Below are 21,639 nucleotides of genomic sequence, written 5' to 3' on the forward strand. Positions count from 1 at the left end.
GTGAGGCCCCAGGCCCTCCCACCAGACATGCTCCTGCCCAGGCAGGCTGGCGAGGCCACGAGGACAGACGGTCCTACGCCTACGTCCCAGCCGTCCCCCGCTGACCACAGGTCTCGCGGGTTCCAACAGCATCAGCTGAGTGTCCAGCGACGGGAGCCTACAACAGGCAGCCGCCAACCTGAGAGGCAGTGCTCCCTGTGCCCAGTGTGCGTGTCTGGGGAGGACCTGAGCAGGGCCCCACCCGTGCAAGGTGCGCAGCTGTAAGAGAAGCCCGAGCGCAGGGGAGGAGGGGCCACCACCTCATGCACTCCAGTCGGTACACGGACAGCAGGTAGGTGGACATGGCGAAGTCCAGCTTGCTGATGAGGGCGGTCACCTCGGGGGCTGGGTCCAGCAGGTTGACCACGGTGGCACGGAGCTCGCTCAGCTCGGCCTGCAGGGCGAACGTGGGGCTCACATGGGCCAGGGCAGGGGCAGCCCCCCTGGGACACGAACCCCAGGGCCAGGCGCGTGAGCAAGCACTTGGCAGGCCTGGCTCTCACTGCTCAGGAGACCCTGCCCTGCACCACCCGTCCCGGCAGACGAGGTCCTTACAGGGGTGACTGTGTCATTCTTCATGGCCGAGTTGTACTGGAGGACAGACCGCAGAGGCTCTTTGCTGGGAAAGGTGAGCAGGGGGGACTTGGTGGCTATTTCACAGACACCCTCGTACCACTCCTCTGGCCAGAGTCCTGCAAGAGAGCACAGCTCGTGGGCTGCCTCCAGCTCACAGGTTCTGGAGTCGGGGGCCCTTTGCTTGAGGTAACTGTCCCCAGAATGGGGTGCAGACATCAGCCTGTCTCCTACCCTAGGCAGGCTTTCCTAAGGCAGGTGGTGTCCTCAGAGCCCTAACCCACTCCAGGAACACTGCAGACACCTGGGCACAGCTACCACCAGTCACCTCCATCGCACTCTGCCCAGTCTTCCCCTACCTGATCCCTCCACGGCGAACCCCATCAGCACAGAGTACAGCCAGAAGTCCCGGAAGAGCTTCTGCAGCCGCGGCTTCGCCTCCTTGATGGGCGGCAACCGTCGGGTGAGCTGACCAGCCGAGGAGAGGTGGAAAAAAGGACCTTATTTGTATATGAAACTCTGAAACCTGGAGCCGTGAGACCGAGGCTTCTCCAAGTTGCCTCTCAGAGAAGCCGTTGGGCCGGCTGCGCAGGGACCAGCCCTCGGGCAAGCTTCCCGTTCACACTCCTTCAGAAGGAAAAGTCCATTGAGCGTCCAGTGTGCACAGCAGGCGCCGTGCTGGGGGGAGAAGCCTGGCTGCCTCGTCAGGGCAGGAGGCAGGCAGGCCACCATCCCAGGGCTCCCTGGTCTGGATGTTCCCCAGGACTGTGGGGCAAAGGCTGAGGCAGGAAGAGACAGGAGGTCTGAGGAACGTGCGAGTGGAGAAGTGGCTGCAGTGACCTTGGGCGGGACCCTAAAGTGTGAAGCAGGTGAAAACAGTGTCACCTGGGGGTGGGGGTAAGGGCTGGAGTCCCTGCGTCCCTGCCCGGACCATGTCCCGCCCGTGTGACAGGGGAGACCCGGCAGGACGAGTGGACCCTCACTAGAGCCCCTGGTGGAAGTCAAGCCCCACAGTGATAACCAACCTGTGTGAGGGGCTCTGCAGTCCAGACACTTAGGATCCATGAGTGCCAAGCATGTCTGGCTAGGGCCAGGGGGCCAGGGGATGCCTATGGCTGAGGGAGGGGCGGGCAGAGCCGGGTGGGCAGGTAGGGCTATAAATCAATACAATGCTTTCTGGAGAGCAGTTTGGAAATGTGCATCCAAAAACTAAATATCCCCAACATTTTACCTAAAGTGCCATCTCCAGGAATCTATCAGAAAAGTACCTGATTTAGGCACAAAAATATAACATCTGTGATAATAGCAATATAAACAGAAAACACTGTAAGTCTACCTGAAAAGGACATTTAAGTAAAGCATATTAAAAATCATATCTTTAAAGAATATTTGGTAACACAAGTAAAGTTTATAACGTGTTAAGTGAAAAAAATGTAAAATATATGAATACCATATAGATTTACACACACATAGAAAAAGGAGGAGGAAAAACTGCCACGTGTTCACGATTATTTCTGGGTGGCTGGGGTGGCAGGACTTTCCAGCTTCTTCCTGGAGGCTGTCTGCACATTCGAGGGTCCTGCTGCAGACCTGCGATCACAGGGAGGCCAGTGGAGGCTGGGGCGCAGGGAGCCGTGGGCAGGTGCCGAGGACGGGGAGGAGCGCGGGGCAGGGGAGAAGCCCGGAGCTCCCGGCCTGCCAGTGGGCCCAGGACAGCGGGGCTGGGGAGAAGGGCTAGGGGCCCGGCTCTGGGGTGCAGGCGCCAGGTCACTGCCTCTCACTGGCTGGGTCTCTGTAACTGTCACAGGCACCTCTGCCAGAGGTGTAGCCCTGCCCTCCATCCAGGAAGAACACGAGCGGATGCGGGGAGAGGGGTCGGGGCACCCAGGTCCGAGGAAACAAGATGGAGATCGGGAAGCGGTGGGCAGTGCCCCCAGAAGCCAGGATGCAGGGAGGTCACACGGGCACAAGGGCATCAGCGCTGAAGACTGCATACCCACGACCAGAGCTCCTGGGTGCTAAACCAGCCCCACAGCCACGCTTCCCTGAACACGACGACCGCCCTGACATGCCAGACTCCCCAGGCCCCTCCATGTGACACACGTGCAGACCCCCCCCCCAAGGCGCGCTCTCATTTCAGAAGGTCTCTGGGGACAACCCTGCCAGACATGCTGAGGAATAGAGGTCAGGAGGCAGCTGTGCGATGCAGTGCTCCCCCACAAGCCAGGGTGTTCTGATAGCAATGCTTAAATCACGAGGCCAAAAACAAACTGAAACTGAAAACGATTCCAACCCCCAGGCCCCTGTGAAGACCTGCTGGGGCAGACGTGTGGGTGGGAAGCACTGTCCGGGACACAGAGACACCCCCCATGCGGGCAGCCCAGGCCTTGGCCCCCAAGAAGACCTGTCGGAGCAGACGTGAGGGTGGGAAGCACCGCCCAGGACATGATGACCCCCGCGTGTGGACGGCCCGGGCCTGGGCCCCCGTGAAGACCTGCTGGGGTGGATGTGAGGGTGGGAAGCACCACCCGGGACACAGTGACCCCCGTGCTGTCTCTGCCTCTGCCCACAGAGGAACAGGCTCACAGGATGATGCCCTGGGCCAGGTCAGAAGCTGCGACCACTTAGGGGAAGAGAGGACTCCACTCCCAGGGGAGCATGAGAGCCGCCACCCCGATATAGTTGGGCCCCAGAGCTGACGGGGGGGATGGTCACGCCTCCAGCACCAACATGACTGACAACAACATGACTCCAACACAAGTCACCCAGCAGTGATCAAAGACACAGCAGGGCTTTGTGCTGACGAAACTGGCTGAGCGCTGTTTGATCTGGGACGTATTTACTTTGGAAAACACAGTCCAGCACCAAAGTTCACGCTGCAGCCCCCACGACCTCAGCCGATTCCAGCCCTGCAAAACCGCTTCTCAGGAGCCCAGAGGTGAGTCGGTTTCTAACGTTTCTGCTGATTGTGAATTCCTATTTGCAGTGGTTAGGGGTGGGTGACTGGTTTGTATCTCCACCAGACTGCACATTCAAATGCTTTCTGTGTTATGTTAGAAAGGGAACATGGTTTTCTTTTTAACCTGCTGGTAGTAGTGTTCTGTTGGCTACACGGGTGGGGCAGGAGGCAGACCCGGGAGAGAAGCGCCAGGCTCCGGTACAGGATGTGGACGGGACAACAGTGCCGGATGAGTGTGAGGATATCCTTTTCTGGGGGAACTCAAATGGCTTGGGAAGACCACACACATGCATATGTACACGTGCAGGGACCTGGTGAACCTGGAGAAGCGGGTTGGGGGCTGCTCTCCATGCTCCTCTGTCAACTCTTCTGCGAGTTTGAAGTTACTTCTACCTAAAAAGCTCTCCCAGCTTCTCTCTTGTCACACCTGCTCTGTCTGGGCCTAGAGACAGCAGGCAGGAGGGGCCTAACGGCCCAGCCCTGCTCCGTGCAACCAGCACGACAAAGTGCCACGGCAAACAACCAGGAAAACAAAACCCTGAACCGTTTACCTTTAAGAATTGCTGCTTCTCTGCAAAGACAGCAGTGTGGACTTAAACAGCCTAGCAGTAATTTTAAAGTCTCACTTGATTCCTGCCATACTAAGTGACAGAACCACAGGAAGAGTCACTGCTCGGATCCCTAATTTTAAACCACAGGAAATACGGGGAGTGCATTCAGCTTCCCCTGATGAGGGTAAAATGAAAACTATTTTGGGCTTTTCATCATCTAATGAAGGAACAGGGTACTAGAAGCTTCAAATTCACCGTCTGAACACAGAAAAAAAGCATCAAAGTGTCCCCTCCGCCTCCCGACCTGGTCCCAGACTCCCTTCTCCTGACACTCACTCACTCAGGTTGGGGGTTCGCAACCTCCTTTTCTCTGAGAGGGACACTCGCATCAAGCTGCCTGCTTTCCTCCTGCCTGGCTTCCTCAGCTGTCTTCCCGAAGCTCCCGAGCCCAGTTCACTAGGAACCTGCCCACTTCCACTTGCAGCCACGCACCTGAGAACCTGTCTCAGTCACATGCTGGGGGAGCAGGGGGGACGGGGCAGGACAAGACAACAGACACTTCAAAGTCAGGAGCCACATGACTTTCTCCAAAATGCGCACAAGTCTCTCTCGGTGATGAGGGCCATGTTAGAGCTGAGTGTCTTACGGGTACAGCAGGGGCTGGTGCTCCGGGGCAAACAGGCAGAGCCCTCACGTGGGGAGGGGCTCACCCGGTTCCCATCCAGCCACGGGCACAGCGCCTGGGGTGTAAAAACACTGGGAGGAGGAAGTTAAGTTGCAAAAAATTCCTCGTCCAGCGCCTGGTGCTCAGCAGAGGCCCTGCCGAGTCACTGCCGTCAACAGCCACTGAGAGCAGTTCCAGGGGGTATCTGTGCAGTCAGCCCACCTTCAGGCCGAACAAGTCAAATATTTACCTAACACGGGCCAGGAACTCTGACCTGGCCTGGAAGGGAAGCAGGTATTCTGGGCCTCAAAGGTCTAACAGGAGAGGGTCACACAAACAAAAAACTCAACAAGACACTCTCCTCTTTGGGGGGTGATCAGAAGGGGCTGCTCCAAGCACAGAAGGCGAGCCCAGCCCAGTTTCAGGCCCCACCCGCCTGGCCAGTGTCCTCACAAGCCACGCTTCACTGCACACCAGCCCCCAGACAGCTGGAGGGCCCCAAGTGCCTCCAGGCCTAGTATGCTGTGTGCAGAAGAGAGACAGGGTTGGGTGAATGACTGAAAAGACTCCCCAGGACCCCTGAGCCTCAGGATTCCGGACGGCTACAGTTCTGCACAGCTTTCAAGAAAGGGTTCTGACCTGGGGCCCAGGGTCCTTCAGGCAGGCGCCCGTTTCTCTTCACCAGATCCTGAAGTGGTGAGGGACTGGTGCCTGAGGCACCCTCCTGGGCCACCGCTGGGGACCTGGCAGAGGTAGGGGGTCTGCCAGGCTGCCTCTCACCATGTCCTGTCCTCCCTCCACTCCAGCTCTGCTGAAATGCTGCGCCTGCTGCACCCCCTCTTTGTGTCTCTCCTCCTGGCATCCGTGTACAGGAGCCACAGCCTGGGGCACCAGCTTGACGACGGAGGAGAGGCCCCCCAGTGGGGGCAGCTGAAGGGCAAAAACTTGAGCCAGCCCGTCCTCCCCGCTGACTTCCACAGGGAGAACACAGTCACCAATGACTGGATCGCGGACGGGGAGGAGGATGAGGACTACCTGGACCTGGAGAAGATCCTGGGGGAGGACGACGACTACATCGACATCGTGGACGCAGCCCCACCCACTGACCCCGCCGCCAGCGCTGCCAGCGCCCTCCTGCTCTTCCCAGGCAAGAGCCGCATCCAGAGGCTGAACGTCCTCAACGCCCAGTTTGCCTTCGACCTGTACCGGGCACTGAAGGAGCAGACCAGTGCCGCAGACAACGTCTTCCTGGCGCCTGTGGGCATCTCGGTGGCCATGGGCATGATCTCCCTGGGCCTGCGGGGGCAGACCCACGAGCAGGTGCACGCTGCCCTGCACTTCACTGACTTCGTCAACGCCAGCAGCAAGTACGAGCCGGCCACCGTCCACAACCTCTTCCGGAAGCTGACCCACCGCCTCTTCAGGAGGAACTTCGGGTACACGCTGCGCTCTGTCAACGATCTGTACGTCCAGCGGCAGTTTCCCGTCCGGGACGACTTCAGAACCCAAGTCAGGCAGTACTACTTTGCCGAGGTACAAGTGGCCGACTTCTCGGATCCGGCCTTCATCTCGAAGACCAACCACCACATTTCCAAGCTCACCAAAGGCCTCATCAGAGATGCCCTGGAGAACATAGACCCCGCCACCCAGATGATGGTCCTAAACTGCATCTACTTCAAAGGTAAGAACCGACGTCACGGCCTCAGCGCGAGCTCGCGGCACCGCTCTCGGCACACAGGCACACCCAACATTCTACCTCAATTTACTCAGGAAACCAAGATACCGGGTCAGCTCACAGGGACAGGGAAGATCTCGGTGAGGGGACAGGAGAAGCTGACACTCAAAAATTCCGCACTTTTCACTCATATGAGTCTTCAGCACAGCCTTGTGAGGCAAGCAGTGTCATCCGTACCACGTCCTGCAAACACCAGGGAAACGGAGATGCTGGGAAGGGGCAGGGCCAAGCTCGCCCAGGCAGGCGTGTCCAGCACCCTGGTGACTTAGGATAACTCAGAATCCGTCTCAGCGTTGGGCCAGCTTGGAGTTGAGGTTTTTTCGTTTTCTTTCCCAGTGACTTTACTGATCGCTGGAGTAAGAACAAAAGGCTAGAAACAAGCTCAGCTCAAGGAACTGGCACCAACCCCACCCCATCCTGTCTCTGCAGGTGGGGGTGGGGAAACCAACTCCTACTTCTAGAGCAACTGTTCTGGGCCAGGCACCATGGCACACCTTAAGGAGGACTTCCCTGCAACAACACACATGCACGCAGGGCCCCTAGGATGCCAGAAATAAACAGATGTGGATTTGTAGAAACCAGACCTCACTTTTAAGGAGCCCTCAGCGGGACCTGAGCCAGGAGAGATCTTCACCTCACTCTACGTGCCCAGACCGTTGAGGGCAGCCACGAGCAGTGGGTCACAGCACACCAGGCCTGGTGACGGGCAACCACTGTCCTCTGCCACCAAGCACTAGTGGGCACTGACCAGGTCAGTCCTGAGGCCTGGGAGGCCACACTTCCCTGCAGGTCCGCTCCAGTGCCATGTACAGTGGCCTAGAGGCCAGTTCCTGGAGGTGGCTGTGGGGTGGCGAGGCCAGAGCCCCCACCTGCCAGGACACCTGCTCTGGGCCACAGCCTCCACCTGCCAGAACACCACTCTGTGCCTTAGCCGAGGGCCTTGGTGCCATAATGCTGCCTCTAGTCAATGCAGGGTTAGAAGCCAAGAAGGCTGGAGTAGGGTGCAGGCTGAGCTGGACCCCAGGGTCCCCCCAACACCAGGCAGAAGGCCAGCCTTGGGCAGGCCCAAGGCGGAGGCTCCAACAGGCCTGTGCCAGACACACGTGAAGTACTCGGTCAACACACACGTGTCCTTTATCACTGGCTGGTGAGACAAGTGTGGGAATGAAAACTGGGTTGAGAACTGGCCTCATCAGTCTGACCCAGGTTCTCACCTCTGTTGTGGGGCAACAGCAGCTGCCCTGACGGGGCTGGGCAGCACCACCACCCAGGGCGGTGCATCGCTCGGTGCAGCATGGCACAAGGCCAGATGCTACAGGCTAAGTAGGTCTGATGTGGCCGGTGGCACTTATGAGCAATTAAGCCCCGTTCAGGGATGACCATGACGGTCAGGGAAGACATCTGGGCAGCACTGAAGCCCTTAGCCCTACCAGCCTGGGGACACCCCAACTCCAAGGGCCTCTGCCTCAGGTTGGGTGTTCAGAGCAGGCAGGGACCTGGCAGCAAGCCACCTGTGCAGTTTATAATCCGGGAGCCAGGGCCACACCAGAGGGGAGGGGCACTGGAGTGGTGCCAGCAGTCGGGGATGAACAGCCAGCAGCAGCCGGGCAAGCCCAGACACTCATCAAAAGAGATGCAATTTTAAGCTCTAGCTCCCAAATTTGTCATCACTTTCATTTTAATTTCAGATGTTATGACAACCCTGTAAAGCACAGGGAAACAGAAGACGTCAGAAGGGGAGAGCCCAGAGTGCGTGGGGAAGGCGGGAAGGGGGCGTCTGCCCCTCTGCCCTGGGCGGGCATCAGGAGACATTCGGGGTCATTGTGACCTGGGGGACGGGTAGGCCAGGGTTGAGGGACACCCCACAGGCACAGGACACCCCCACAAAGACAAATCCATCCCAACCACCGACAAATCCAGTCCTCACAGGTGGCGTTCTCATCCCTCGTCAGACGCACCTGCTTCCATGGACAAAGCGCTGCCCCCGAATCCAGAGTGAAGGTGGTGAGGGCAGCATCCCGCCCGTCACCCTAGAGTCACAGAGTGAGGGACTAAACCCAGTCCAGGCCAGCAGGAGTGCAAAGCCACTCGTCCCACAGTGGGGAAGGAGAGGCCCAGGCAGGGCAGTGACCTGCCAGCATCAACGTGCTAGTGTCAGGATCTAACTCAGAACTTGTGCCGGTCTGTCCACACTCTTCCTACAAGCCTCTAAAAATGTGTTCTCAACGTGTGGCTCTTGGACGGCAGCCTCAGTAGCACCAGGGAACTGGTTAGAAACACAAAGTCCTGGTCTAAACCCCACCTGAGGGACCAGACTGCGGGGGTGGGCCGTGCAGGCTGCTAGCCCTCCAGGAGAGTGTGTGAATAAAAGCCCGTTCCTGCTGACTTTACAGGATCCTGGGTGAATAAATTCCCCGTGGAGATGACACACAACCACAACTTTCGGCTGAATGAGCGAGAGGTGGTCAAGGTGCCTATGATGCAGACCAAGGGGGCCTTCCTGGTGGCTAGCGACCAGGAGCTGGACTGTGACATCCTGCGGCTGGAGTATGTGGGGGGCATAAGCATGCTGGTCGTGGTCCCGCACAAGCTGTCTGGGATGAAGGCCCTCGAGGCCCAGCTGACGCCCCAGGTGGTGGAGAGATGGCAGAAGAGCATGACAAACAGGTACCTGGGGGTGCCCGGTCACTCTAGGGAAAGGGACTAACTCTGCCCAGACTCCCCACGCCTGCTCTCCGAGACAGCTCAGAAGAGGGGCAGGGACCCCCAGCTCTGCCACACACCTGCCCACCTGCCCGGGCTCCCCAGGGCCGCTCACTGTGGGAAGAAACAGAACCCCTCACCGCCCCATCCTCTCAACCCCGAGGGGACAGGCATGACATTCATGGTGTCCCCGTTAGTTCTCACACCGGTGTGAGAACCGCAGGTGTTCCCGTGTACCAAGGTCGTGGCTGGGCCGGGGCAGGTCTGACCAGATCTGGCCAGGCCCGGGTTAGCAAGTGAAGCAGGCTTAGGTCTCATTCTGGGCCAAGAACACAGAGAAATGTGACCAAGACAGAAACAGGCTCCAGGATGCAGGTCAGCCCAGTAGATACTCAGCCATCAAGCCCTGTCACTCTGTCCCTAAAAATGTCCCTCTGTACCTGCCTCCCTCCCAACCTCACTGCCCACAACCTTAGCCCTGACTCAGGGGCCTACCCAGCCCACCTACCCACTGCTCAGCCCACCTGCTCCGCCGGACAGCGCCTCAAGCTCCCTCTGCCTGTGGACTGTGGACCCCGGCCTACAGGGTGCAGTCCTGCTCTGCTCCCCCTCCTTGCCTCCCTTCCCTGGAGCCCCTGCGCTCCAGCCAGCCCACAGCCTCAGCCCCCTACCCCGGCCTTGTCTCCCAGGCACATGAACCCCTCCTCCTGGACGGTTCATCACTTAGACGTTAAAGGACCGTCTTTTCATCTTGCTGCTTCACACTTGGGCATCTTGACTCCCCAGAGGGAGAGCAAGCTCTTGGGAAGGAGGTGCGTTCGGCATCTTTACCCCGGGGCTGCTGGGCGCTACAGCTGCTGTCTGCGCAGGCAGGCTCTGACAGTGCTCAGCGCTGTCCAGGGAATGGAGCGTTCTTTAATAAGTGCACTGACCTGCACTCCAACTCCATAACTGATAAAATAAGAAATGCCTGAAAGCAGGGACCCGAACTAGCGAATCACGTCAGATGCCTTTGACCTATGAGCCAATGAAAGCTCTGCCACTCCCGGAGGGCAGAATGATGCCTCCAGAACCTGTACTTCAGTCAGCCAGGCCCATTCCTTCCCTGACCAGGACGCGAGAGGTGCTCCTGCCCAAGTTCAAGCTGGAGAAGGACTACAACCTGGTGGAGGCCCTGCGGTCCGCAGGGGTCACAGCGCTATTTGACAGGAACAGCAACATGACGGGGATCTCGGACCAGAGGGTCACCATTGACCTGGTAAGGCCTGCCCTCTGCACCCATCCCTGCCCCCTACCCTGTCCTGGGTCTGCCCCCAGTAGGGCCCCCCGCCCCGGCCGAGCGTGCAGCCTTGGGGTCCGTCCCTCCTGGTGACACCAGAGGGAGAGCAGGTGCCCCAGTCTGTGACATAGCCACTCCCAGCCTGGCTGGCGATGGCACCCAGCACACGGGAGAGCAGCATGGCCCAGGGACATGCAGACTCTGGCCTGTGTTTCTCTGGCAGCAGCCCCAGAGCGTGAGCAGGTGGGGGGTCCCTGGCCACGGTCTTGCTCACAAGACACGCACGGTGCACAGCCCCTGGGGGCCATGGAGCAGGGGAAAGACAGCTGTTCACACAGCACAGCCTCCCCTTAGCTGCCGGGTGAGCACAGGGTTTCAAGGGTCCTCTGACGAGCTGCGGCCTGTGCCTCCCAGAGGGTCTCCCCACCCTTTCCCTGAAGGAGTTGAGATATCACTGTCCCCGCTGCCCCTCTGTCCCTCTGTGCGCGACCTGACGCTCCCCTCTCCCCATGGCACAGTTCAAGCACCAGGGCACCATCACAGTGAACGAGGAGGGCACACAGGCTGCAGCCGTGACCACTGTGGGCTTCATGCCGCTGTCCACCCAGGCCCGCTTCAGTGTCGACCGGCCCTTCCTGTTCCTCGTCTATGAGCAGCGCACCGGCTGCCTGCTCTTCATGGGCAGGGTTGCCAACCCTGCCAAGTCCTAAAGGTGGGGTCTGGGCCCATGGCTGCCCCCCGACGAGGAGATGTGCTCTGGCGCCGTCACCCTGGGCTGCTGCTCCCCTTCCCAGAGGCAACTCTGACAGAGACCAGGCAGCTTGCTGGGATTGGGGTCAGTTCTGCTCCGTGCCCGGTGCTAGCAGCTCCCGGGAGTGGGTGCACCTGGACGGTGTTGGCAACACAGCCCGCTCTGACCGACTCTCTCAGCAAAGCCCATCCCCAGGGCCCCAACCCTGCACGTCTGGCTCCGCTACTCAAAGCCCTTCTCAGCCAGGGCTCCTTGGCTGAACACGGAACACAGATCAGAGGGGTGACTGAGCCCCTCCCCGCTGTCCGGAGGGAAGGGGCCCCTGACACTGAAGGGGAGCCCTGGGCCGCGCGCTCAGTCCTGTTGAGGCCCAGCTTCCTGAACTGATGCTAAAATGTCTCTGCACCTGCTGTCACCTAGCAGCCCCCCGGGGACAACATGCACATGTAGCCATGCCTTCCACCCTAGAGATAAATGTGGCCACTTTCACTGTGTACGATTCTATCTTTTTCAAGCTCAAATAACTAAGGAAGGCCAAATTCAAAACAGCAGGCAACCCAGGGGTGATGGAGGCTGACAGAGTGACCCACAGCAGACAGGTTTTTGGCATCGGATGTGCAAGTGTCGCTGGGTCTGGGGTGGCCCTGGGAATGCCAGTCTCCACGCAGGGCACGTGCTTCAGTGTCCACCCTGGATGCGGGGAGACCCTCTGACATACTGTGATAGGTCTGGTTCGAGGAGAAAGGCGACACCGAGGCCTGTATTTTTAGACCCTAATTCCAGGGTAAGACCAGTGGAGTTCAAAGAGGCTGCTCAGGACGGAGGAGCACGGGGGCCGCAGGCCAGGGACACCACAAGCTCTGCGTACACGCCATCTGACTGTGACCCCGCGGCCCTGACTCCAGGGTCCAAGTGCAGGCCGGCCTGACCCCACAGAGGACTGCTGACCCGGTGAGACCTGCTCAGTCACAGGGCCCCCAAGGGGCGCACTGAGTGATCCCCAAAGTGGGGGCCGGGGGTGCCTGCAGGTCATCACTGGGCCTCATGCCAACCCCAGGCAGTCAACTGTTACCACCTCCTTCTCACAGCTGGAGACACAAGGAGAACGTGTAGGGAACGAGGTCTTCCCAGGCCCGAGTCCACCGCTAACCCTTTCCCCGACCCCCTGCTTCTTGCACCAGGTCACCCGCCTCGAGCTCCCGGGAGTCCTGGGCTTGCCGACCCCCTCGGAAGCCCTCCTCCACATCGTCAGCACTGTGCTGGTAGGGTCTGGTCCTGCCGCTGCTTTCCAGGCCCCTCCACCCCTCCACGCACACCTCAGAGTTCTGCCCTCAGCCCTTCCCACGTCTCCCATGCAGAAGGCACGTGGCCCTGTGCGCAGCCAGCCAGGCCCTCCACCCTGACATCCACCTGGTCCACTCAGCCTGCCCTCGGTCTCTTCAGAAACAGCCAACCCCTGGCCCCGGGCAGCACAGTGTCCTCTCGGAGCCCAGGCCTGAGCTGGCTGCCAGGGTTCCATGCCAGGTTCTGACACTTGGAGGCAAGTCTGTGCCTCAGTCTCCCTGCCTGTAAAGCGAGGAGAACAGTACCCACCTCGCAGGGCTGTGCTAAGGGCTAAGCGAGCTGCTGCCTGGAAGGGTTCAGATCACGGCCTGGGGCTCACCAAGAGCTGGGGAGAGGCTTCTTGTGGCCACCTCCCCCTGCAAGCGCATCCAGCCAAGGGCTCCTAACGGGGGCTGGCTGGCTTTCTCCCGTCTCTCTTCCTTACACACTTGTGATCAGATGCCACCCCCACAAAGAAGAGGACACAGCTCCAAAGGGGTCTAGGACCTACGAGTGTTAGTCCACAAGCCTCCTTTACAGGCACGGAGGGAACAAGCAGCCTGTCCAGGGGCACAAAAGCTGCGAGTGGCCCAGGTGAGCGGCTCTGAGCGGACCGTGTGGGCACTCCCTGCACTCGGTGATGGTGGGGCAACTGCATCTCTAAGAAGCTTAGTGAACCAGTGGGTGGACACCCAGAGAAGCAACAGAGTCAGCCACAGTCTCTAACAAAGACCACCCAGCCTAGGCAGGAAGGAGCCACTGGGTCACGTGACCCAGCCCCTAACCCCTCGCTCAGGAAGGGCCCCAAGGTCACTGATAAAGGAACCCAAGCTCCTACCCCAGACCCACTGGCATGTACCCAAAACAAAGTAATTCGAGACACCATGTCATCAAAAGATCCAAAACAGATCCCTCTTCTTTTAGAAGGAAAAAAAAAAAAGTAAGAAAAAGAACAAAGTGTAAAACATTAAAACAAACAAGCAAAGAGCCCCAGCAGTTGGTCCCTTCCAGGAGGTCCGAGAAGGATGGGACGGAACCCATGATCTCTGCTCTCGGTTGGGCAACAGGGTCAAATGTTTGCTTCCTCCCCCCACGACTTAACCATTAACTTTTGCTGACATGACACACTCACCCCGTTCTGTAAAAAAGGTCGCCGCGGGGGGGGGGGGGAACACCGTGTTTTAAGTACCTTCCGGCCTATTGCTGCTAACAATGCCCCTGCCCCACCCAGCTGGCGTCTCAGGGTCACCCCCACTTTTCCAAAAGCTTTGCCGGTGGAGCAGGTGTGGAGAGGCTCAACCCACCCCGTGACCCTAAAACCCAAGTTCAAAGATACTGAAACTCACGACCTTGAGTGCCCCTCAAGTATGCTCCCATCTCCCAGAACCTGCTCTCTGTGGAGCCCGCCCCGGGCTGAGGATTCTGTGCCCCACACCCTTCCTCCAGGCCAACACAGGGTCTGCGTGCGACAGCGCATCTCAAGCCCACTGTGCAAGAACCAACATCAACCGTGACATGGAAACATCTGCGTGTTTATAAATCACCCAGCAGGGTGTTGACAAGAACCCTCAGAGTCCCAGGAGCCCTCAGACTCTCCAAGGACTGTGGGGGCCCTTACCACAGGGGCAAGGTGGGGGGCTCCCAGGGAAGCGTGGGGGGCACGTGGCAGGCCCACCCCCATACACACTCAGGAAGAGGACGCTGTCCGACGCCTGGTCAGGGTCAGGCACTCCCAGGGGCGGGCAGGCCAGAGGTGGAACACTCCCCCGACATAGCACACAACGTCTCAATGAGGAGCCAGTCAGCTACCTCTTTCCCCTGGCCTCGGCCGGCTATACCAGGGCCCCATCAGTGCCCAGATTCAGGTGATGAATGCCCACCAGAGTGGGTGCCAAAACCACTGCTGGGACAGGAGAGGGCTCTCCATCCACCTGCCCGGCCTCCCCGCCCCTGGGTCAACCTGCGGCCTGGGGATCAGCTGCTCTAAAGCTCTACGTGTGGGACACACGAAAGTGTTTGGGAAGCCGACGAGGTGGGCACTGGAGGCTCAACCAGAAGGCAAGTTAAGTGGATGTTTGAGGATCGTGGAAGAAAACTAAACATGACACGGCCTGGCTCAGGACTGGCAGCCGGGGACGCCAAGCCAGGGAGAAGTGACAGGCAGCCCCGGGAGGAGAGGCACAGGCCGAGACAGGACAAGATGGAGACAGGCTCTCGGCCACCAAGGCGGGGTGCAGGGAGGGGAGGGATGCGGTGCCACCCGGCCCGAGTCAGAGGCCCCAGGGTGGGCGGGAGGAGCATGGTGAGCCCGAGTCCGACCACGAACCTGGGAGCCACGCCCAAGGGACGTGAAGCCCCGGTCAGCCGGCCGAGGGGGTTGGGCCAGGCACGGAGGACACAGGAAGGCACGAGGTGGCGGGGCCACAGCAGGCACAGGCCCACTGGACAGTCCCGTAGCCGGGTCCCCATGGCCTGCTGATAACACCGGGCAGTGCCCTGGGCTCCGACACGCTGACCGGAGACACTCACCACAGCGATCACCGGGATGAGGACGCCCAGGTTCCCCGCGCTGCTGGAGGCCTGGAAGAGAGCAGGACAGGGTCACCGGCGGGCGTGTGCGTCCGCACGAGAAGGCCGCCTGGCGCAGTTACGAGAACTGGACGCCTTCCTCTGAAAGAAACGACGAGTCGGGTGTGTAGCGGCAGGGAGAGAACGCCCAGCAGCAGGTGACGGCACAGACCCGGCACCTCTGCGTGGACGCCGCACAGCGTCTCCTGGGAAGGCGCCCACCGCCGGCGGTAAGCGGAAGAAGACGGCCTGAGCGTCCGCTCCCACACAGAACCCACCACGCGAAACAGAGACGTTTACGCTAAACGTCTAGGAGGAAGTCTGCAAAGATGTTAACGATGATCATACCTGAGGGGAGCGATTTGGGTGCTTTTCACTTAATCATTTATACGTTTCCGTACCTTTCCTACAACATACACAGATTCTTTCCAAGTTCAGGAAAATCTGATGGCTACTTAAAAATCGCTAAGTAAACCGTAGTCCAGACACACAGATGTGGCCACGCGGGGCTGAGACGGGATGGGAGGTACAGAGAGTGGCAGAGGGAGTGGCCCTGGGGCCCAGAGGTGTCCTTGCCACAGCTCCTGGGACCCTCAGACGGATACAGCCTCTGCTTCCTTTGGCGCTAAGAGCCCTCTCCTGAGGCTGGAGCCCCTTATCCACTGTGCCAGGAAGGCCAGACTGTGAGAAGCCAGTCGCCCAGAAGGCGGTAAGGGCTGGCAGACCAGGGCTGAAGTGGGGCCAAGGGTCTTCGGGCCCTGCCTGCACCAGCCACACCCTCGCCACGGAGTCCTCCATGCTGATGGTTCCACCTTACATGTCACCTCCCCAGAGGCCTCTGGACCACCGGATGCCCCTTGCCACACTGCCCTGTTCTATGCCCACTGCCCCCTCCCACCGAGTCTGCAGGGGCTGCGCCTTGTCTCTGGTCACCTCCCTGAGCTTTTGTTCTTGGCCCTGGAGGAAGACTGTGGAAGCTGGGGTCAGGGCCGGGGCAGGTCCGACCACCACCTGCTTGTTTATTCCCAGGCAGAGCTGAGCAGGCCCACAGAGACCCTGGTGTTCATGTAGTAGGGAAGCTGCAAGTCTGGGGTGGGGGAGTGTGAGGGGAAGACAGGAAGGAGGCAGAGACATGGACCCACACGACATGTCCAAGGGGAGGCGATGGGGTGAGGCTGAACCTGCCTCAACCTCCCCAATCTATCCCTTTGGAGTTCAAGACCTGACATTCTGTCTGTCCCCGTGGATACGTCTCTCTTGGATGGCCAGAGATGAGGCCCCTCTCCTGCTGTCAATATGCTGTGATGACAGCCGCGCCACCCACTCCCCCAGCTTCGTGATAGCCACACAGGGAGGGGCCTGGCGGAGGTGGCCGGTAAGGTCTGATGGGGAAGCCGCCCCCTCCCCTGACCCCGCCAGCACGCTGGGAAGGAACCAGGAGGCGTGGAGACAGCCCTACCTTCAGGGCAGGCCCCTTCTCACTGGCCCGCTCGCTGGCCCGCTTGCCCTCCAGCCCCAGCTGCACAAATAGCTCCAGCAGGTTCATGAGCAGCTCGTCCACCAGGTGCTCATCCTGGATGTTGGCTGCGATGTTGGCCAGGGCGTTGATCACCGCCAACGAGCAGTGCCTGTGGGAGAGAAGGGACGCGGCCACAGCGCGGGGCCTCTCTGCCTCCCCGGGCCCAGGAGCTGTGAACAAACACACCCCTGAGACGAGCTGGCGGCCAGGGGCTGCACAGCTTACAGGAGCCTGCATGCAAGGACTGGGAAGGTCTCAGGACTTTTCCTTCCAAGGGCCCAGAACAACCAGGGCTGAGGACAGACGTGCTGGCTTCCAGGGGACTCTGGTCCCTCCCACAATAGTCACGCTTGGTCTTTACCACCCCACTTCTGCCTAACACCCCACTTCCTCCCCTGGGGGCCGAGGCTAGGGTCAGCTCATGTCACACATGCAGGGAGCGCTCAGGGGTCTTGCTGCCCCAAGTACACCTGAATAGAAGCTGACGCCACGAACCCACAGGGCGGCCGGGCTCCAGGCTCCGGGGCCATTGGACCCCGCACTGAGCAGCTCAGGTCTTTAAGCCCCAGTTTCTTCTTGCATCAAATAATGGTAACAATTTCCTCCCAGTGAGGTGTGGGAGGAACCGAACACTCCCCATGAAGCACTGAGCACATTGGTCCCAGAAATCACAGCACCCTTCCCAAAAACCCCAGAGGGAAGGGCACACACATAGCAGGGTGCCTCCCCCAGCGGGAGGGGACAAGTCATCCTGGGGGCAACGCCAGAAATGGCCTCGAGGCAGGAGAGTCCCCTGGATGGAGTGCTCAGGAGAGGAGAGAGACAGTCCTGCCTGCCCATCCCATCCGCCTGACTTCACTCCCATCCCTCCCGTTCCCCGGATCTGCCCAGTCCTAGGGGAGCTCCAAACACAGAGTGTGTCCTGGTCCCAGGGCCTCCCCGGGGAGGGCGAGGATCACACAGGAAGCAAGACTGACATGAACACCGACCACTGGAGACTGTAACCACCTCCTCCCCTTGACCCCCTGACCTGTCTCTGAATCCATCCCAGGGAGAGCATCAGAGACCTCACAGACACGCAGCACCGAGCAGCAGAAAAACCGGACAACTACCTAACATGCAAGCAAGCGCTGGTCAGAAAGACCACAGCGCTGCCCCCGACAGACACACACAGACACCCAAGGAGATCTGCAGACGTGTTGGGGGGGGCTAGTCTGTAAGAAAGTGTCACCGTGGGCGCTGGGCCCGTGGGACGGTGCCAGTGGGGGCGGCCGCGGGGAGGTGCTCACTCCCTCCCAGGGTGCGGATTTCTAGCACGTAGTACTTTTGCAAGAAGAGACGTTTATTTAAAAGACAACTCCCCAAATGTGACATTTTCACAAGGAGTTCGACGAGACGGTCAGGACGTACAACGATGGTGAGTTTGGGAAGAACTACCTGTAGCCATGGTCTTTGTAGTCTTTGGTGGCTGAGTACACAACGGAGCTGGCCTTCACGCTGATCTGCTGGAAGAGGTTCCACACCTCCTGGTAGATGTATTGCTGTGGGAGAGTGAGGGACACAGTCAGCACAGCACCCAGTGGGGACGCTCCCGGAACCACGGACCACAAGGGCCAGAAGAGCATCAAGGCCGCCCCTTCCTAAGGCTTCAGACAAACCTCAACTTCAGCACCAACTCAGAAACAGTTTGGATTTCAATTCCTTTAACATCAGTGAGAAACCAGTTTAAACCTCCTTCCCCCGAACACTCTCAGAAACATTTGCCTTCATCTGGAAAAAACCTCAGCAGCGCTCAGCGCTGAGCCAGCTGGGAGCACGTCACTCACGTGCAGGGAGCACCTCACTGAAGTGCAGGACAAGTTTAATCTGTATTTTCACGCCCTTGGTGGTCAGAGGGGCTGAAGAGGGCCCGCCCGCCTCCTTACGTTCCCAGTGATGACCAGACAGCCCAGCTGGTCGATGATGAGCACGTCCAGGGGCGAGGGGGGCTGGCAGAATTTCTGCTGCAGGATCTGCAGAATGGGCTCCATGACCTTTGGGGTGTCCCTCAAGGCCACAGCGATGTGTCCCAGGGCACGGATGGTGTGGTCGGGAATCAGGTGAGCGTCCCTAGGGAGGGAAGAACAGAGCTCAGCACACAGAGGTAGGGACCCGGACCCCAGCACCACCAGTCTCTCGAGGAAACGTCCTCTGACCACCGGCAGAAACACAAAGTCCCCGGCACCACGTGGGAAGGCAGAGGTCTCTACTCCCAGGTGGTGTCTCGGGCACGTTCCAAGGTGGGCTTCGCCAGACCTGCACATGTCCCCATGAGCCTGCGCAGAGCAGGCGGCCCCTCGGGGCCAGGGTGGGGTGGGGCGGGACGCACTTGTCGCTCTCCTGGGAGATGTAGAGCCGGTTGGAGAGGCTGGCCAGGAAGGCCTCCACGATGACCGCGTCCACTGTCAAGCCGGCCTTCAGGCACCTGAGCAGGGAGAAAGCCACACAGCACCCAGCATCAGAACCACCAGGTGAGCCTTTGGTGTTGGCCTGTGCTATAGTCTTCCGGTCTCGGGGGGACAAGGTTTAAAGAACTGCCAGGTACTCTTTGCCCAGAAATGGGAAAGGACGTCGTCACACAGGATGAACGCAGAAGACTGCCGCAGACCCACCCACCCAATAAGCATCTCATTGGGAAACAGGAGCTTCGTTACCTTGCCCAAAACATTCTCCTTCAGAACATCATACTCATCCTAACACCAAATTTAAATTCCCGGTTCCTGAACAAAAGTCACAGTAACTGATTTACAAGACTGAGGGTCCCAAGGGGGCTGAGGGAATATTAAAATTACTATTGAGATTTCAGTAGTACAGAGAAATGCTCATGTTCTAGAGAAAAAGGGAGACTTAAAAGCCCCAAAGTACATCAACCTTTACAGGTGTCTCCACTCCCCACATGCCTGGCTTCCGGGCCACAAGGTCAGAGAAGAGAATGACAAAGAGGGGCCAGGTATGTCCCACTGTGGCCCCCAGAGCACAGAGCCAGGACAGAGAAAGAGAGAGACGCTCCTTGAAATCAGAATGTATTTAGTTTCCGAGTTTGCAGAGCAACGGTTCACACAGCAGAAGCCTGCGCAGAAGGGACACGGGCCTGGAAAACCGCTCATTTACACCAGAAATTACACAGAAATAAAAGAAGATAAAACATGACAACGCATCATTACTCTGGTGAGGGAATAACAGACAATTCTTTACTTTCTACTATTTTATACATCACAGGTTTTTTCTAGTTTTTATCGTGTTTATGATAAGGAAAAGCAGGACGCTTTATTTTTTTAAGTATGTGATAATTCTTCTTTTCAGATCAAGCATAGAGTTAGAATAATCAGAAAGAAGCCTTGCTGAATCAAGGTCTCTGACTCTGTCTGAAGCCCCTAACCCCTTCCTCTCTCCCTCCCCTCCTCCCCCTCCCTCCCCTCCCCCACCCTCCCCTCCTCTCTCCCTCCCCCTCCTCCACACCTGCAGATGTTGTCGATGGCCACATCCCGCAGCTGCTCGTACATGGAAGGCTGGCTCTTCTTTCCTGACATGACATTCAGGGTCGACTCAGAATGTTCATTTGTGACACTGATTTTTATATCATTCCCAGCAACTGAATGGAAAAATTCAAATATGTGTCTGGTTAAGTCTACACTTTCCACACCCTTGTCCGAAACTCAAAACCAAAACAACATGATCATTTTCAGCTATAAAAGCAATCACTCCAAAAAGATTTCACCAGGCATTTCAGAACACAAGGTGTCTGAGGACAGAAAGAAGGAAACAAATGTATAAACCAAAAGGAAGGTCACCTTGGTCACAAGGTGACGAACATGTAAAACAGCAACCCTTCAAGGAATGGTTCAGGAGTCAGGACGCCCAGGCACTCAGGCAAGGCCCCGGCCCTGAGAGCATGCAGCTAACGTGCAAGAAGCTGGGAAGCCTGGGGGCCTCAGAGGCAGACCCTCCTCACTTGGAGTCTGGGTCTCTGCACCTGACGGGAGAGGCTAAAATGCCCACCTTGGTGGGACTACAGGCAGTGAGGTGGGTCTACACTAGCACCCGGGCCCACAGCAAGTGTTTTAATCAACGTCAGTCATTGCAGGTCACCAGACGTGCTCACGGCCGCATCCTCACCTGGAATCAGGTAAGGACACCCTCATGGGGTGGGGTTGGACAGTCAGGGTGCGGGGAGAGCTCCCCAGGGACAGGAAGTACCAAAAAGGGAGGAGGGGAGCAGGGCCTTGAGTGGTGGCGGGAGCACACACCAGGACAGCGGAGAGAGGAAGGCCTGGCGCCCCGAGGGGCTCGTGCAGGGAAAGCTGGGGAAACAGCAGGCAGGACGAGCCCAGGACAGGTGTTACCTGTGTGGTACTGACTGTGGCACTTGTACAGCTTCACCAGCACAGGGGATGGGACCACCAGGAAGTCGCGCAGAGACGGTGTCACGGAGTGCACCACCACCGGGAACCTCTCGCATAGGCGGCCCAGACCCTGCAATGCACAGCGGAGCCGTCAGGCAGCCTCAGGGGAGGCGCCCACTGGAGATGTCCAGGAGCAAAGCTCCCAGGGCCACCTGGCCACGGGGCAAAAAGACAGGAAAGAGGTGGTCGGGACTCTCCCACCCAAAGGGGAGGGTCACTGTTTAAGTGCGCCCCTTTTTTTTGCTTCCAAAAGAAACGGGCTCAAAACACAATTTTTTTGGGGGGGAGAGTAATTGGGTTTTTATTTATTTACCTTTAACGGAGGCATTGGGGATTGAACCCGGGACTTTGTGCATGCTAGGCATGCACGCTACCACTGAGCTGTACCCTCCCCCAAAACACGATTTTTAGACAAGGGTGGGTGTGGAGTCTCTGGGTCATGACAAGGTCTTGGCAGAGCTGACACCAGAGATGACACGTCCACAGCCGTGGGGACACCCGGCAGACAAGGGGCAGGGTCCACAAACCAGGAC

At 58.7% G+C, this 21,639-nt stretch overlaps 2 protein-coding genes across 3 annotated transcripts in view; one reads left to right on the forward strand and one right to left on the reverse strand.

The window, feature by feature from the left end:
• PI4KA (phosphatidylinositol 4-kinase alpha) overlaps positions 1-21,639 on the reverse strand; it is a 74,856-nt gene that overhangs the window by 26,784 nt on the left and 26,433 nt on the right. The window contains exons 13-22 of the mRNA XM_074356737.1: positions 21,047-21,176; positions 20,163-20,295; positions 19,033-19,128; positions 18,590-18,773; positions 18,102-18,205; positions 16,605-16,773; positions 15,107-15,157; positions 972-1,080; positions 595-731; positions 300-433 (exon numbers count right to left, since the gene is read on the reverse strand). Coding sequence (XP_074212838.1) covers positions 300-433; positions 595-731; positions 972-1,080; positions 15,107-15,157; positions 16,605-16,773; positions 18,102-18,205; positions 18,590-18,773; positions 19,033-19,128; positions 20,163-20,295; positions 21,047-21,176 — 1,247 coding nt within the window. The remainder of the gene's footprint in view (positions 1-299; positions 434-594; positions 732-971; positions 1,081-15,106; positions 15,158-16,604; positions 16,774-18,101; positions 18,206-18,589; positions 18,774-19,032; positions 19,129-20,162; positions 20,296-21,046; positions 21,177-21,639) is intronic.
• SERPIND1 (serpin family D member 1) lies at positions 3,311-13,679 on the forward strand. Of its 2 annotated transcripts, none has more exons than XM_074356743.1 (5): positions 3,311-3,550; positions 5,593-6,467; positions 8,915-9,188; positions 10,338-10,482; positions 12,025-13,679. In XM_074356743.1, the coding sequence occupies exons 2-5, from the start codon at positions 5,603-5,605 to the stop codon at positions 12,040-12,042; spliced, it is 1,302 nt and encodes a 433-aa protein (XP_074212844.1). In that variant the 5' UTR covers positions 3,311-3,550; positions 5,593-5,602; the 3' UTR covers positions 12,043-13,679. The 2 variants fall into 2 exon arrangements, with proteins under 2 accessions (XP_074212844.1, XP_010955292.1); XM_010956990.3 differs by lacking the exon at positions 12,025-13,679 and adding an exon at positions 11,022-11,748 and having other exon boundaries at positions 3,324-3,550.

The sequence above is a fragment of the Camelus bactrianus genome, chromosome 32, assembly GCF_048773025.1.
Source record: "Camelus bactrianus isolate YW-2024 breed Bactrian camel chromosome 32, ASM4877302v1, whole genome shotgun sequence".
Classification (NCBI taxonomy): Eukaryota; Metazoa; Chordata; class Mammalia; order Artiodactyla; family Camelidae; genus Camelus; species Camelus bactrianus.